The sequence below is a fragment of the Hetaerina americana genome, unplaced genomic scaffold, assembly GCF_022747635.1.
Source record: "Hetaerina americana unplaced genomic scaffold, ioHetAmer1.1.p SCAF_7, whole genome shotgun sequence".
Lineage (NCBI taxonomy): Eukaryota > Metazoa > Arthropoda > Insecta > Odonata > Calopterygidae > Hetaerina > Hetaerina americana.
Window position 1 is genome coordinate 50,936,638 of NW_027287316.1, and position 17,832 is coordinate 50,954,469.

A 17,832-nucleotide genomic window follows, 5' to 3' on the forward strand; every position below is an offset into this window, starting at 1 on the left:
GAACAAAAAGAAGTCATTTGGTGCTAAATCAGGGCTGTACGGAGGATGAACCATCACTTCGACGTTTTGGCAAGTCAAATAGGCAGTGGTTTCAGTCGATCTGTGAGAGCTTGCATTGTCTGAATGAAGAATGATCCTTCGTTGCCGCTTCTGCTTTCGTAATTCACCAAGCACCTCTGGCAAACAAATGCTCGTGTACCATTCAGAATTCACGGTTCTATGTTGCTCGAACGGTACGGTTGCCACATGTCCAGTTACTCCGAAGAAACAGGCGATCATTTGCTTCAATGTGCTTCGCGCACTAATCGCCTTGCTCGGAATTGGCTCGTCTTGGAGGACCCATACAGTGGATTGCTGTTTAGTTTCGGGCTCATACGCATAGATCCAAGTTTCGCCACCTGTGTAGATGTCATACACAGCGTTCGATGCACCGCGATTGTATTTCTTAATCATTCCTTTGCACCAATTGACACGAGCATCTTTGTCAGCTTTTGTCAAAATATGCGGGACCCAACACGAACAAATTTTTCTCACAGCCAAATGTTCATGCAATATCTTATTGATGCTCGTCATACTAACCCCCAAGGATGCCTCAATTTCACGATAAGTCATGACGATCTTCCTTTACTAGTTCTTGCACAGCATCAATGTTTTCTGGCACAACTACTGACTTTGGACTACCTTTACGACTTTCGTCGCTGAGCGAACAGCGGCCGTAATGGAATTCGTTATACCAGCGTTTCACGGTGGCATAGGATGGGGCTTCATCGCCTAAAGTGGAAGTAAGTTGATCTATACACTCCTGTCTTGATAATCCACGTCGAAAGTCGTAAAAAATCATCGCACGAAAGTGCTCACGAGTTAACTCCATGTTTTTTCGCCGAGACAATCGGGTTTGTAAAAAACCCTAAAAAATTACAAAAACTGGCGTACTTGAGGTACGCACCCTGCACCTTCCGGCACAATCATCCTGTGTTTACCATCTGAAAAGATACGAAACGAGTGAGTATGGAACGGATCATACGCCAGCTAAAAAAACTTTCCTGCCATCAGAGAGGGCAAGAATTTAAAATCATTCTGATCATACGAACGAGACATTTTATCATCATTCAACTTGGTTCTAAGCGATGCACAAGGACCCAACATTAAGCTTACCTCATTTTTTACAAATAACTCTCCCTGCAGAGGTTCACTACCTGTAACGAACAAAGCTATCAAATGGGAACAACGTTAAGAAATAATAATATATCTAAACCAGAGTCAGATTTCTTTCTTTCTCCACGCAATCACGTAAGACAGGGATAACTAATTATTCATCACGCTCCTGCATGCACTGGAGTGCGGAATGTAAGGAGCATCAATCGAGTAACTCACCGGTCAATCTTGAACCACGCGGTTGTCGGGCACAGGGCCTGTAAGAGGGGGATATATCAATTTCGAAATACAAACACCTGAACAGTTTCAACGCTCCAACTCATCATTATTGACCAATCATTCAAGAAAATTATGCCTGGGGCGGTAAAATATAATCATATCGCTAGTACACTCGCTTCCTCTGCTTGCACTCACCTCCGCCAAGAAACACACTGGAGCCTTGTGGGTAGGCAACGCCATATTTAAGGCATAAAATCTGAAATGGATAAATCACGAATGCAATACTGGCAGCCAGCAAACTCACTACATTTAATATTACAACAATTCAGAGAGGGCAAGTTTTTAAGCCACAGTGATTCTTACGGAGGAAAAAGGAATCATCATGTGTAATAATGAATGAACTACACAATTACAATCAACACTTACTTATTCACAATCTTGCTGCCAAAATCCGGGTCACAGCATACAGCGATCGATTGCAAGAACACGACCACGGCTAACATTCAACAGCTATCCTTCCCATCCCCATCTTCCGAGCGGCTGCGACCATCTCTAGAACGCCGCTCAAAATTATTCTAACAATGGGAAATACTGATTAGAAAAATCTCACGCTCTCGTTACAATTGCAAAAACATTCGCGCATCCTCATTCATGGGTAGGAATCATACAAATTTCATACATATGCTTGTCAAAGTTAATCACTGGATGCCTCGCCACGTGGGCATAAATTTCGAAAGCACATCATGTAACTAACCACAGGTTGAATTGATGTATTTATTATATTAATGGAAGCTTGATAACGCTATACATGTTGTGACTTCAATGACTTAATTTAACAACAACAAATAACTTACCTGTCGATTATCATCTTCCAATTCTTCCCTCGCGTGGGGGAGTCATGTTACCCGCTAATGTTCCAATCCGCTGAAACTAGGTGGCGAGCTTTATCAATTTGCGGGGCAATATTCTTGTCTTTGTAGGCCATGATATAATTATCCTGAAGTATCAATATTAAGTTTCACCTCATAAAATATATGACATTTGGTTTTTTTCTACTACATTTATCTCATTACTTTTTAAATTACTTCTACAACACGACATATATTTATTAATAAGTATGCAACTCAAAACATATGTATGCTGCGACATCTGGAAACCATGACAGAAATTCCAAGCGAATTAATTGAAACAAAGGAGGTGCATATTGCGTGTCTAACGCGGAATTGTTTTAAACCTTATTTTACTCTATTTTGTATTATTTTATCAATATTTTATAAGATAATACCTACATTTACATTGTCGTTATCCTATCTTTAAAGTTCGAAGAGGTTGGTATGGTAACGGAAGATCCAATCTCCAATTAAGAGATCGAGGCATTGAGGTTAGCACAATTTCAAAAAGGATTTAATCCGTAAAAATGATAGAGGACATTGAAGATATGGTATCAAATTATGATGTGACACCTAGAGAACGTCAGGAATCGAAAACCTTTGTCAAAATTCGTGCTAAAAAAAGTTCCCAGGAAGCAAAAGGTTGCTCGGATCGTGTGGAACACTCGAATTTTCAAAGCTTTGTGCCTGGGACGCACAAAATATACATCAAAACATGGGGTTGCACACATAACAGTTCGGACAGTGAATATATGGCAGGACAACTGTCTTCTTACGGTTATGTTCTGACTGGTAAGTGTTCTCAATAATGCACACTTTTATGCCCGACGTTCTAATTATATTATACTTTAACTATTTCTACTACAGATAACAAAGAAGATGCAGATCTATGGGTACTTAATAGTTGCACTGTCAAGACTCCAGCTGAAGACCACTTTCGGTGAGTTTTAGACCTATATTTTTAAGCTTGTTCCAAAGATAAGCAAAGCAATGTTTAGCGTCATGTATCAGATTTTTAATGTTCTATCCCCTTGTGTTTTGTACTGGCTAATTTTATGTCATTCCTTTATGCGAACCTTGTTTATTGTTTCCGCAGAAATGAAATTCAAGCAGCCAGGAAAAATGAAAAACCTGTAGTACTTGCCGGTTGTGTTCCTCAGGGTCAACCACAGTCCCAGTTGTGTAAAGGGTTGAGTGTAATTGGCGTCCAGCAGATAGATAGAGTTGTAGAAGTTGTTGAAGAAACTCTAAAAGGTGATACAAAGTTTTTATTCGCAAAGTGTGTTTAAAGCACTAAGAAAACGCGCAAATGCGGTAATTATGGCATTGCAGGGATACTGTTCATTTGGCAGCATGGACAGGATGCCTACTATGTGGGCCAAAAGAATATGCATTTGTAATTCTTGTTAAATACTCTCTTTTACATAGCTATACGACTACTGGCATTAATTTACTATCACTCCGGAAAATAAATGTTGTATCGCAGTTACTAGTTCCTGCAGCGGCCATAATGCTTCTTTAGAGAATAGCAAAAATCCCTGGAGAAGCCTAATATTGAGGACTAGAAATGCTACCTGCCTTGACCACTTTCAAAAATTATAAAACTATTATGTATTCCTTCTTCCTCTCCCTTAATTTTTACTTAGCTGCATTCATTCAGTACTTTTTAAATGTCATGTGGAACAATGTGGCCAATGAACATAATGTTGCAAATGTGCACCTGTGAAGTCGTATCATATTATTCATATGTCTACCTTAGTATGATTCCAATACTTCTACTCTGCTCTTAATATTTTCACCCCTTCCATCAAATTCTCCAATCCACTAATGTCTTCCACAAAGGGTTAAACACAATCAATGTACAACCAAGTAAACTAGTATGCTCAGGTGATCTGAATTTCCTGTACATAATCTAATAAAACTCGCTCATTTTTGTATTAGCACCAAAATATTTGTGTTATACTGGTGCCCTTTGCCCAACTCACATATTTATCATCTTCAATGTAAAACTAATGGGGGGGAATATGTCATTAGTCGCAATTCCACATCTCAAAATTACTGTATCAAAAAAATGTATATTTAGACATGATAATTATACATTCAGTTTAGGAATTTGCAGCTAGTACAAAGGTATTGAAAAGGTAATTGACTTTTTAGGGATTATGAAACAGATATAACCGTTACTCTTGGATTTGCAAATTTATCGTTGTTAATTGCTATATTTATCATAGTCAGTTATGCATGACAGTTGGAAATTACTTCATTCAAGGAAACACTGTTCGACTCCTGAAGTCCAAGCGTGAGAAGGGAAGAGGGCGCCTTGGTGGAGCTCCACTAGATCTTCCAAAAGTGAGAAGAAATCCACTTGTGGAAATTATTCCTATAAACACAGGATGCCTTAATCAGTGTACATACTGCAAGACAAAACATGCGCGTGGGGAATTGGGAAGCTACCCACCAGGTAATGTTACTAATACATAATACAATTTGTAGTAGTTTCTTGAATAAACACCCACTCTGAATAAGTGCCACCCTTATGTCATTTGGCAAGAGTTATTTTTCCAATGTGATGATGTTGCTCACAAACTTTGTGTGAAATTTAAATACTCCAATTCATATTTTTTTTAAGGAGCATGAGCTAGATGAAAATTAATTATTTTGAATGAACCTGCAACATCTGTAACAGTTGATTTTATGGATATTGTTTCATATGTGTAAGAAAGCAAGGAGCAAAACGAGAGATACAGGGGACTGAACGCACAAAATGTCGGGCTTAACTCACAAGTTACTAATACTAACTCTTTTATGGAAGGGACTTTGTAATAGGGTGGGCCCAAAAATTGCAGTTTTTAGCAAATGGAAAATGGTACGATTGAAATGCATTTTACCATATTCACCTGTGCAAATCCTTTTTTCAATTGGACTATATTTACCCCACCAATTATATCACTGCAAAATCTCAGTTAATAGGTACATATCTGTATTATGATAGATATGCATCCCTCCTGTTTGCTGAAACTAACCTGACAATTTGAGTGATGAACGGAAAATCCCAATTTCGAGACGTAAAAGTCTCAAAAATTTAAAATAAGAAAGTTCTTGTTAAAGGTCCAACTTTCTTTCCACAAGTAGAAAGCTGTTATCAGGAAATGAGAATTTAGTATTACTTCAAATTTGAGCGTATTCAAAAATATCTGATAGTTTGATAGCAAATACATCATTAGTATTATTTACATGAAAATCTCTTCATGGGATTGGTCAATCTTTAATTTGCTGGTTGAATGTTCATATGACTTGAATAATTCAGCTTTGAACTTCTGAATAATTATCCTAATTCATTCTTTTTATCCATGTTCCCACAGTTTTCATTATTGGTTAATTGGAAAATCACCCATGTAAAAACAAATAATTGGTTTTTGTTTTATTCGCATGGACTCCAAGTATAATGTGTATTGTTTTGTTAAATGTCTTCCTGTAAAAAGCATATTATTTCTAAACCCGAGTAAGAAAAATTAAAAAAACAAATTTAATTGTCTGAACAGTCATTAATGAATCACAGATTAAATATTTGTGATTTCTGGCTATTCTTAACTCACATAAGTATATATATTTCAGTTACTTGTATTGATAAACTGTTAACTTCTCCAATACTTCTAAATCCAGTATTTGTGAAGGTCTTCATAAAAGAATATCCATTCCTCATCAGAAATGCAACATCTTTGGTATCAACAAATTCTGACTCTACTGCTATGAATCTCAAGGTTTTTGCTTGTGTTGATTTCTTTCCCCATCTGAAGAGAGGGACTGTTTATGCAAGATTATTACGCCTAGGTTATAATTCATCACCATTATCAGTGCTTGCTCCCTAATAGCATGTCATCACTTTGGAAATAAGAGAACAAAATTGTAGATGATAAACACATTTGTAGTTGAAAATATTCTTCGATGAAAATTGGAATACATTGTACAAAACCAATTGCTAAATTGCCTCTTAAAAATCTTTTGTTCCTAATTTCATTACAGAATTATTTGGCGGATAAATCTCATTTTTCCTCCATAAATCTGAAATAATTTCATTGATTGTGAAGTTTCATCTTATTTTTAGTGCCTCAATGCAGCGATGTGCTTTGAAGAGTGATTAGTTCAGAAGTGATTTTCTCTTAAAAGGTTGAAACAGGATTACTTTTTTTAGGAAATTGAATATCATTGTTAGGACAGCATACAACATTCAGCTTGTTAGCATAGTGCTAATGGATACTGTCTTTTTTCTTAGAGGAAATTGTTGCTCGTGCTGAGCAGTGCTTTGAAGAAGGAGTTCGGGAGTTATGGTTGACGTCAGAGGACACAGGTGCTTATGGGCGAGATATTGGAGCAAGCTTACCTGAACTCCTCCATAGACTAACTGATATCATTCCAGAAGGTTGTATGATGAGAGTTGGAATGACTAACCCTCCATATATACTGGAGCATTTAAAAGTAGGTCTGATAAATGTGAATTGATATTATTTTATCATATTTTATGGAATAATAAATATATAACATTTAATTTTATTAAATTTACTTTAGTGATGGGTTTCCCTAGAGGTAAATTTGAATTTTGCAACAATTCCAACAGTTGGTTGGCCTGCTATCTAAGTACTATGTCAGCTTGGTCCCGTTTACAGCTCTATGAAATGATGTGAGTGTTACAGGACAGTGCAGCTATCATCACACTTGAGGTATATGGTCCTGAAGAACTCCAAAGACCATAACCTCATAATGGTGTATTTTTTCCAAAACATTTCTCCAGCTAAGGACGAACCAGTGTGATGGGAGGCTACTTATTGCATGGCCAGTTAAAATTTCAACCAAGCCTCCTTAACATTATTTGTAAATGAAGAGTGATCACTAAATTTTTTATTTGCATATTTTATTTGTCAAAAAAATAATTTTCTTATGTTCCAAAGAAACTGCGGGAGATGCCGCAACAGTAACTTTTAACGGAGTCATCCGCTAATGTGCATTTCAATGCAACAATTTCAGAATGTAAAAATCATTTGCCTTGACTGGGATTCGAACCCAGATCCCTCAATATCCGGTCGAGTGCTTTAGCCACTTAAGCTACCGAGGCATCCTCTTAAACTCTGAAATTTTGGGGCTTTTTAATGGAACTAGATGTTGTGACGAAATGCCGTACATACAATGTCACGGGCATTCGTATTCGTGCGCGACGCACCACAGTTCACGTTGGCTTTAACCTCGTGCGCCACAAAGTTGGCTTTAACCTCGTGGACTGTGGCGTGTCGCGCACGAATGCGAATGCCTGTGACATTGTATGCACGGCATTTCGTCACAACATCTAGTTCCTTTAAAAGCCCCAAAAATTCAGAGTTCACCTCGGTAGCTTAAGTGGCTAAAGCACTCGACCGGATATTGAGGGATCTGGGTTTGAATCCCAGTCAAGGCGAATGATTTTTACATTCTGAAATTGTTGCATTGAAATTTTCTTATGTTGTTAGAATAATGGGAATGTGACCAAAGTTAATTTGATTTCAATCCATATCGCATCAGTGGCAACCATTGCAATATCAATTATGATCAGTTTGCATGGAACACATTACATTGGTAATACCCAATGAGCAATGAACCGCATTTTGATTTTGCTTTCGCCGGGACAAATCTTCAACCATGTCCTATTTAATACTGCTAGAGGCTTATGGAAGGTATCTTTCCCTGTAGCACAGCCAGGAGATGATTTAAAATGTTGAAAGAAGGGGAGACAGTCTATTTCAAAGTGAGGTGAACTTGTAAAAAAATTAAATTTTATTGTAATACTTCAAATATTTTACTTTATAAAACAATCACCATCATTAGTTGCAGGTCACATAAAAAATAATGTTGGGCCATGGCCATGTACACTATTGGTAAAGGATACTTATTATGAACAAAGTAAACATTTTTTACTGTATGCGACAATTGTATTGAAAAGTGTTTTGTCCTATACTGCTTGAGCACTGTTGTACAGAGCGATAAATATGATCAAGTCGGCATAACATGTGATTTTATCTAGGTTTTACATCATTTTTAAACACTCAGTATATGTAGAAACAAAATACTTTCCAATATTTTAAGAATGGGATGGTCCCAGCTTCAATCTCTAATGCATTAATGCCCAATAAGTAATTTCTGATCAGGTGAGAGTGTTAACATTACTTATTGTGGTCATCAACTCTCATTCTATTTTAGTTTTGTTATTTATTCAAGTTTTTTAGAAGTTAAGTTTTTTTATTCCTTAGGAAAAAATTGAATAGTTTAAGACTAAGAATGTAAAATAAAGATAGGTACTTTTCATGAAAAGAAAACCATGTTGTTATCATTTTACATGAAAATTGAGGCAGTACATTGATTCTTCAGTGCCTTAAATGGTCATTCTTTTCTCTTAATGTCTTCAGCTCAGAAATGAAGAATTTTGTCATTTTATAAATATTTTCTGCTTTCTCAACTATCTTGATGGAAATTTTGGCTTATTTCTGGTGTCTCAAGTTAAATACCCCCAATCATAGCCCTCACAATATTTTTAGATTAATGTTTCCATGTGCATTTATTCCTTAAATGAAAATATCTTTTTTTGCATAGGAAATGGCTGTTGTCTTGTCTCATCCAAGGGTTTACAGCTTTTTACATATTCCTGTACAGTCGGGCAGTGATAGTGTTTTAGCAGATATGAAGCGAGAATACTGCCGGGCTGACTTTGAAAATGTTGTTGACTTTTTAAAGGAGAGGTAATGTGTGAAATCAATTTTTTGATGTAATTAAATTCCTTTTTAATCTATGGATGTATATGGGAGATAATATGGATATTTTTCAGTTAACATGTAATTCTGATTATATTTGTTTGGTATTATGTAAAAATTAGTTTGAAACATGAATTAGGTTGATAGCTGAAGGGTGTGCACGTTTATAATTTGTGGTGAACTGCATTTTTTAGGGGTTATTTAGATATATAATGCCGCACTTTCAATTAATTTTACTACCATCATTTCTCTCTTTACCTTCTCCATCCACCTCTATCTCTACACTTCCCATTTGACTCATGATCGCAGATTTTCAACCCTTCCCAACGGGCTGCTCTTTGTTTCATAGAATTTGAGCCACGGTGATAGTAAGTTCATGATATTCTGAGAAATAATTATGCTTGAATCCTCAATTCATGAAGTAAGATCAAAAATGAATGCCATACAGCAAATGTCATTACTTCCTACAATATGAGGTTTAGTCGCACATATTGATTTACTCTTTATGAGAAAAAATTCTCAAGTTATTGCAATACCAAGACAATAAACATTTACCGGTGTTAGTCAGTGTTATAACTCCCTAAACTCATTTTCCTTTGTGAATGAGTTCATATAGGGAGATATAGTTTGGGGCAAGAAAATGTGGGTAATGGACCTGAGAGAAGCTACTGATATCAGGTATTAAATGCATCCATTTTTACTATTGGACCATTTTTCTGTGTCCTGCTCCTATTATTATCTTTTCCTATTGATTTTCATTTCATTGTGTAATCCCCTCACTACAGATACCATATCAGTGACCGGCAGATTACAAATTATATACTTCTCCTTTTGGAGTATATGCATATCGATATCAGTCAAACTTGTCAGCATTATTAAAATTAGTTTTATGTAATGCACCACACCATTCTAATGTTGGTTAATTTCTATGTGTCTTCAAATTTTATTTCTTTGACTTCTATCATATTAATATACCTCATTCAGGTATTTATCCAGTTATTCTTCCCATTCTCCTATCCTTCCACAGCTTTCTTTGTAAAGCCATCATACCTGAAAATATGTGTGTTGAGGTAACCAGGTTTTTGAATGTTGTTAATGTTTTCCCTGTGTATTCCCATGGTTGCATGGTCATTATTAATATGGATTGTTTCTATTAGAGTTTTAGACCAAAATGTGAGCAGTTTCATTTGAGAATCTAGTTTTCAAGTAAACGAAAAATCTACTTTTATGTATGTCCGTCCAAGATCATTGCAGTAGTTCTTATTCTGTCTTATGCAGAGGAGTTTTTAGCGTCCTGTTGAAAATTTTCTCAATGTATTCATAGAGTTAAAAAAAATCATTTCAACTAAATGAGCAATAACATACATCAGGCATATCATGTCCAATGAAATGTTAAAATCAATTATTAGTTTCCAGGATGATATGCAGCCATGAAGAAGGAGGAAAAGCAGGTTTTAAGCAAATTTTGAAATTCAGTTTTAATCTGACAATAGTTCTAACTAATTTGATAATTAGAAAAATTTTGGTATAAGAATGGATGCATGGTAAAAATCAAGATTAGAAAAAAATTGTAATTATGGTAACATGCGCCTCATCTTTTATGCAGTCTTTTTGGGGTCTCTTCCTCTTCAAAAATTGTTAGCTATTTTCTCCAATTTCAAAGAAAAAATATTTTTTTTGAGAACTGTATCATCATGGCCTCAGTTTACTGTTAAATTTGTCATGAAGACTCAGTATGAGCAATTTGGACGGAAGAGGGATATAGAAAATATGAAGAATTGAAGATCAGTTTAATGTAGTCAGGAATATCAGTGTGTGTCTAGTAAGGCAAAGCTAAAAAAGGTAGTGAAGATCAGTCTGTTCCATTAGAAATCAATCAATCTTAAATGATAGACTACCAAAAATAATAGTATGCCCATGTCTTTTAAATCTGAACTTTAACAGTTCCTGTGAGAACATTAATGCTATACAGTTGATACATTCAGTCTATCTCTCTAAATAAATAATTTCCTTGTTATAAATGCTGTTACTGCTCCTTTTAACTGCTTTTTTATTAGTGACTGAACGTTTGTATTCTAATTGCTATGAATTTTATTTGTCTGAAATATGTGCAGTCAATGTGGCATTTTCCAAACATGTCCTGTAGGAAACAATAAACATTATTATTATTCATAAAATTGTTGCTTTTGAATATCATTGTTCAGAGAATCTTACATAAGTTTGATTTAGGATAGATATTTCAGTTCAATAGATGTTTACTTTTTCTTGTAAAGTTTTTAATTTGTTGTGCAGGATAAATTTCATGCTTTAAAAAATAATTTTTCACGATTTTAGGGTCCCTGGAATTACTATAGCCACAGATATAATATGTGGCTTTCCAACAGAAACTGAAGCTGATTTTGCTGAAACAATGGACTTGTGTAAAAAATACAAATTCCCAAGTCTATTTATAAATCAATTTTTTCCTCGCCCTGGGACTCCAGCAGCTAGAATGCCACGTTTATTACCAGCAGAGGTAAGTTTACTGAAGTAACCACCTAAGACGCATGCATCAAAGTAGGTAAGAGACGCATGCATCAAAGACCACCTAAGTCATTTAAGTGCACATAAACTGAGGGTGAAAATAAGATGCAAAAATCATTTTCGCTGTGCAATATGTATCCATCCTTGATACCATTTGAAACTTATGTATTCAGTGTCATCAAACAATTTGCAGTGTTGCACCATGTAAACTCAGAAAAATGTCATGCAAGTCGCAGGGTCAGGTATGATTGTCATCGTACCTCTTCCAACCAGTATTGAATATTTTTCAAATGCCTGGATATTTTATTATTGTTACCATTCCACTACCACCTTAGAGTTAAATATTGCTTTAGAAAACACATATCATATCATTCCTCTGACACATTGCTTTCCTTCCCCTTGCCCACTCTTCCATCTCTTTTCTATGTATGGATGTAAATGGGTTGCCTTTTTCAAAAGTCAGACTAACTTTTTTGAAGACGAGAGGAAAAAGGGTCCATGTACAATACGTTAATGGAGTTTTATTTTTGGCTGATTTATGTGCTATTCATGTCTTTTCAGGTGAAAAGGAGGACGCGAGAGCTTTCAGAATTTTTTCAATCCTATCAACCCTACGCACATAAAGTCTCTGAAGTGCAGGATATTCTGGTTACAGAATTATCACACGATAAGCAGCATTATGTTGGTCACAATAAATTCTATGAACAAGTAAGTCATTCACAGTACGATATGGTGTAACCTTTATTGTTGCTGCATGTGATAACTGATTTCTGTGATAGTATGTTATTATAAAATGAACATTTTTAATAGCTTTGCTAGTTGTAATTTAGATCTCTGCTTTTATTTTTCGTGGATGCTCAATTTCTTGTACTTGCTTTATAATAATTTGTTTTGGATTGCAAATCGTAATTACATTTTAATGTTACACTTGAAACTTAGCTTTTTACTTCCCAGAAATTGAGCACCTACCTGTAATAATAAATTATTGTTATTATAAATGTTTTCAATTGATTAAATAAAAATTATCATTAGAAAGGATATATTAGTGTAGTTTGCAGAGGAAGGGTGAAATTGGTGTGCTTTTATCCCTGCTGTACGCTGTACAGCAAGGTTAAATCTTTATCGGGAAGTAATAATGGAAGATCTATGCTAACAGTTTGAGATGAGGCTAGTAAGATAATAGTTGACACAGGAAAGATCCAAGGGAGATGGAAGGAATATACAGAAGAACTGTATAGTAAAGAGCCTAGACCAACAAAGTTAGACATAGGAAAGGAACATGACAGAGAGGAAGATAGCTTAGGTCCAGGCATACTCAACGATGAGATAGAAAGGGCATTAAGGGAGATGAAACTAAATAAGGCCGTGGGGGTGGATAACATTCCCGCGGAACCACTGCAATGTTTAGGAAAATGTGGGAGGAAGAGGCTATATGGGCTGATTCGTAGTATTTTTGAGGAAGGAATCTTGCCGGAAGACTTTGTGAGATCAGTTTTAGTTCCTACTCCGAAAAAGGTGAAGGCTACCTCATGTGAGGACTACAGGACAATAAGCTTGATATCCCACGCAGCTAAAGTTGCCCTTAGGATCATCAACAAAAGGATAGAGAGTAAGGCAAATGATTACATAGGGGAGGATCAGTTTGGGTTTAGGAAGGGGAGAGGTATGCGTGATGCCATTGCAGTAATGAGATCACTAATCAAGAGAAATATAGAATACAATCAGGAAGTATTTGCTTGTTTCATAGATTTCTAACAGGCGTTTGATAGAGTGAATTGGGAAAACTAATGAGTATATTGAAGAAAATAGGAATGGATTGGAGGAACAGGAGACTGATCCGCAACCTGTACATTTCTCAGACTGCTCAGGTGCGAGTGGGGAGTCCGGATGGGCATTGTTAGGAAGAGGTGTAAGACAAGGTTGCACCTTATCACCATTGCTGTTCAAAGTATATGTGGAGGAAATGATTAAAGAGGTATGGGAAGAACCGGAGTTGGGAATGAAATTCGGCGGGGAATTCGTAAATTAGTAAAAAAAAAAAAACTTAGGTTTGCTGATGACCAAGTCAGTCAGCCAAGGAGTGCAAGCAGTGGGGATTGAATTGGATATTCAGTGCAGCAGATATGGGATGAGAATCAATATTAATATAACAAAGGTTATGCGATTTTCCAGAAAGAATAAGGCTAAGCTAAACATTATAATAGGAGGGCAAAAACTAGAGCAGATAGAACAGTTTACGTATCTCAGAAGTGTTTTGGACCAACGCGGTCAAAATAGTAGGGACGTAAGGAGAAGAATTGCACTAGGCAAAGAGGCTTTCACAAGGAGGAGGGAGTTGATGTTGGGGACGTTGTGTAAGGATGTTAAGAAAAGACTCTTAAAAACTTTGATATGGAGCGTAGCTGTGTACCTGTACGGTGCGGAAACGTGGTCATTGAAGCAGGAGGATAGACGTAGACTGGAGGCTTTTGAAATGTGGGTGTGGAGAAGAATGGAGAAGGGGAAATGGACAGAGAAGAAAACAAATGAGGGAGTACTTGGTATGGTGGGCGAAGAGAGGGGTTTGTTGGGAGAAATCCTATGGAGGCAGGAAAAATGGATGAAGGACATATTGACTGGCAGTGGGATGCTGAAAACTGTAATTGAGGGGAGAATGTTAGGCAAACGAGGAAAGGGCAGGAACAGGATACGAGTCTCAAAATATTTATTTGGTAGTTGAGTCCATCCAAAAACCTACCTTCACCGGTTGATTACCTAATAATAACAATATTAAGCATGCATAATTAAACTCAAATGCATAAGGTGTTTTTACATAATGGATGCCCTTGTGAGGAATGTTATTGCCACAGTTTGGCACAACTTTGTTAATAATTTTATATTAAATTATGTACATTTAAAAATTATTTGGGCATATGCCTAATTGTATTTTAGTGGCTAGTTTTGAAAGAAAAAGCTCAACCAATCTCATAGTAGTCCTTTTGATGGATGTACTAGTTTTTTTAATTTAATTTTTAGATGAGAACTGATTAGATATGGATTATTTCATGTTTTTTTTTGATAATGGATGGATGTATAAATGTAAAATATAAAAAGAAATGTTGGCATGTGAACACTTATTCCTTTTTCTTGTGTTTCCAGGTACTTGTGCCTAAGGATCCTGACCTATTAGGAAGGATGGTAACAGTTAAAATTGTAGCAGCTCAAAAGCATTGCCTTATCAGTACTCCAGTATGCATTGTTCCCCTTAAAAATCCACCAAGCTATTTCCCTCCAAAGTCTAAAAATGTTTGCAATACAATTGAAAACAGCTCCCCAGAATCTCTTGTATCTCAACTTTCTTACTTGTCCTCCAACCCATCTTTAATGTCTTGCAGTGTAATTGTATTTATTTTTGCATTCACTCTCAGGCTACTGTGGATAGTTTGGGTTTAATTCCAGTTATTTCTCATAATTTTCCCAGTGAATACACTTTATGAAAGCTGATTGGATGAAACCATGAAATTGATTTTAAAGTCAATATCAAAGGTAATGAACTGCTTTTGTACAAGTTGTAAATAAATGGAAATAATTAAAATATTTGTGTTTTTGAGTTTACAATATATATGTATTTGTGGTCATTCTGTGACTGTCATTGTAATTGTTGATATCTATTCATCTGAGCATATGTGATTATTTAAACTTTTATTGACCCATACTCCATCTATAACTACGTAAATGCAATGAGTAATATATTTTTATCTTGAAAACTGTAGTCTTACATTTAAATGATCAATATGCATAAAATAAGGTTATACTTTTATAATCATGTACAATATTAGTATAATCTTCATCATGTACAGGTAGCGGCAACATAACTTCCTTTTTTTAAAGAGGTTTTGCTTTATAAAAAAGGAAGTTATGTTGCTGCAGCCTATATGATATGCAACGAAAGAAATGTTTCAAAGCAAAATACAATTACAGACAATAGTCATCATGTATGAAAGGAGTATGGTCATCATTAGATACATGGACAATAGTAGTAGTTAATGAATTTTATGAATGCAATACTTATTCTGGTCCTGCTAAGCCAGGCAGCTCTGGCATGATAGCAGGTGCCACATAAACAAAAAAAGATAGCTTAAAATGTTGTAATTATAAACCTATGTTTGTTCTGGGGCTAGTTTTCTCCAAGCGCCAGTCCCTTCTGTGTAATAGAGAGTTTTTTATTCTCCCTTTCACAGAATTTAATGACTGTAATATTCTTAAATCCTCTGGCATTTCATTAAAAATTTTAGGCACATTAACCTCCAATTTTCTTCTACCTTTATTTCTGAGATTTTTTTTGTTTTATACTTAATATATTCCCTTAGTGGTAATTCCTTTTTATGTGAATCAGGTATTTTATATTTGTGATTAAAACATTTCCCTCTCTTATTTTCTGGAGTAAATTTGGGATTTCTAGGGGAGGGTTTCATGTCCATAATATTTTAATTAATTACTTAAAATGACATCTACTTAATTTTCACGTATATCCTTGATAATCAATGCATCCCTTGTATATTTAAAGAAAATAGACTTGAGAATTAGAAGTTGGCAATTTAGTTGGAATACTTCTTTTTAATTGCCCTTGGTGAAATATGAATGAAGCAAAAGAATATTAAGCCTTATCTCATTCGATATGAAAATCAGTTAAAGGAAAGTTATTTTCTCAGGCATGTTTTCTGTCAGTAAGCACCCAGGAAATATAAATAACAAGAGTGATAATGGCGGTACTCGCCTCAAATCTGTGTGCACATGAATACTAAAGAACACAGGGTAAATCTATGAAAATTGATCTCTAAGCATGTTCTCACTCATTTGTCAGCATTCAAATCCAGCTCAGCATTCTTTTGAGTCATGCTCTTGCCATTTGGCCTTGGTTTGACTGGTAATGGGTCTAAGGGTTGGAGACATATTAAAGGGAGTTCAGTGGCTATTCCTCAGTGTGGTAGTTGAAAATGGGTTAGGAAGGCAATGGGAATAATTTATCCCAAGACAGGATGGACACCATTGTGAAAATGAGTTTATAAGCAAATATGGGAGTGGGCCTAATCAAAGTTGTGTTTTGTGCCCAGAACAGTGTGATTAATTTGTAGTTTCACAGGAGTGGATCATAAATTAGTAATAATGAAGTACTGTCTGATTCAAAAAGCTGACTGCTAAAGGCTAAAAGGAGGGAAGACAGTTTAGGAAATGGTATATAGAATTATTAAACGGAATGGTAAGAAAGGATATCGTCAGGCTTTAGAGAAATTAATAGGTGATGGAAGGGCGATGGGTACTACAGAGAAAAAATGGGCAGACATCAAAAAAGGGATATTGAAAATCACAAATGAAATTATAGGAAAAAGCCAAGGAAACTATGGAATACAGACAAAATGATTAGAAAGATAAACAAAAGAATAAAATGAAAGAGGGTAAACAGAGGTTGGTAGAAGGAAATATAAAGACTTAAATAAAACTTTTAATAAACTGGGGCCAGAAATAAACAGCAGAAGAAGGAAATATAAAGACTTACATAAAACTTTAAATAAACTGGGGCCAGAAACAAACAGCGGAAGAATCATGGTGAAAGATTCAGTGCAAGGACATGGAAAGTTTATGAAATAAGGGTGAAATTGGTGCTTTATACAGGTAGGTGAAAGTATTGCCTGGAAGTAACAAGGGAAAATCTATACATAAAATCAAGGATAATTCAAGGAAGTTAGCAATTTTACAAGGAAAGATTCAAGAGTGATGAAAATCATGCATAGAGGATCCATATGTATATGTTAGAAATGTTATATCAGCAAGCATAGAAAGAGAATATTATGTACTTATATGGGGATAGCTTAGGTCCTGACCAACTTGACCATGAGATAGAAAGGGTATTGTGGTCAAATATGCCCATGAGGGTAGACAACATTCCCATGGAACTATGGGTATTTAAAAATTTAGGAAAAAGTTGGAGGGAGAGTTTCAATGGACTAATTCATAGCATTTATGAGAGAAGAAGTTGGCCAGAAGATTTCATCAGATCAGGGTTAGCTTTATCCCAAAAAAAGGAAAATACAACCATATGTGAGAACCAATTAATTTAGCATGCAGCTAAAGTGGTTCTCAGGATTATCAATGAGTGGGGGGAATGCAAAGAAAATGTGTACTTATGGAATTATCAGTTTAGGAAGGGGAGAGGCATGCATGATGCCATAGCAATAAAGATGTCACTTATGAAGAGGAAAATAGAATATAATCAGGACATGTTTACCTGTTTT

The 17,832-nt window shown here is 35.6% G+C and overlaps 1 protein-coding gene across 1 annotated transcript; it reads left to right on the forward strand.

The window, feature by feature from the left end:
- The first annotated feature begins 2,598 nt into the window (after nt 1-2,598).
- LOC139696248 (threonylcarbamoyladenosine tRNA methylthiotransferase) lies at nt 2,599-15,844 on the forward strand. Its single transcript, XM_071594928.1, has 9 exons — nt 2,599-3,056; nt 3,132-3,204; nt 3,361-3,518; nt 4,534-4,725; nt 6,538-6,740; nt 8,880-9,025; nt 11,372-11,552; nt 12,122-12,268; nt 14,699-15,844. Exons 1-9 carry the CDS (start codon nt 2,792-2,794, stop codon nt 14,990-14,992), a joined length of 1,659 nt encoding a protein of 552 aa, XP_071451029.1. The 5' UTR covers nt 2,599-2,791; the 3' UTR covers nt 14,993-15,844.
- Nucleotides 15,845-17,832: the final 1,988 nt, after the last annotated feature.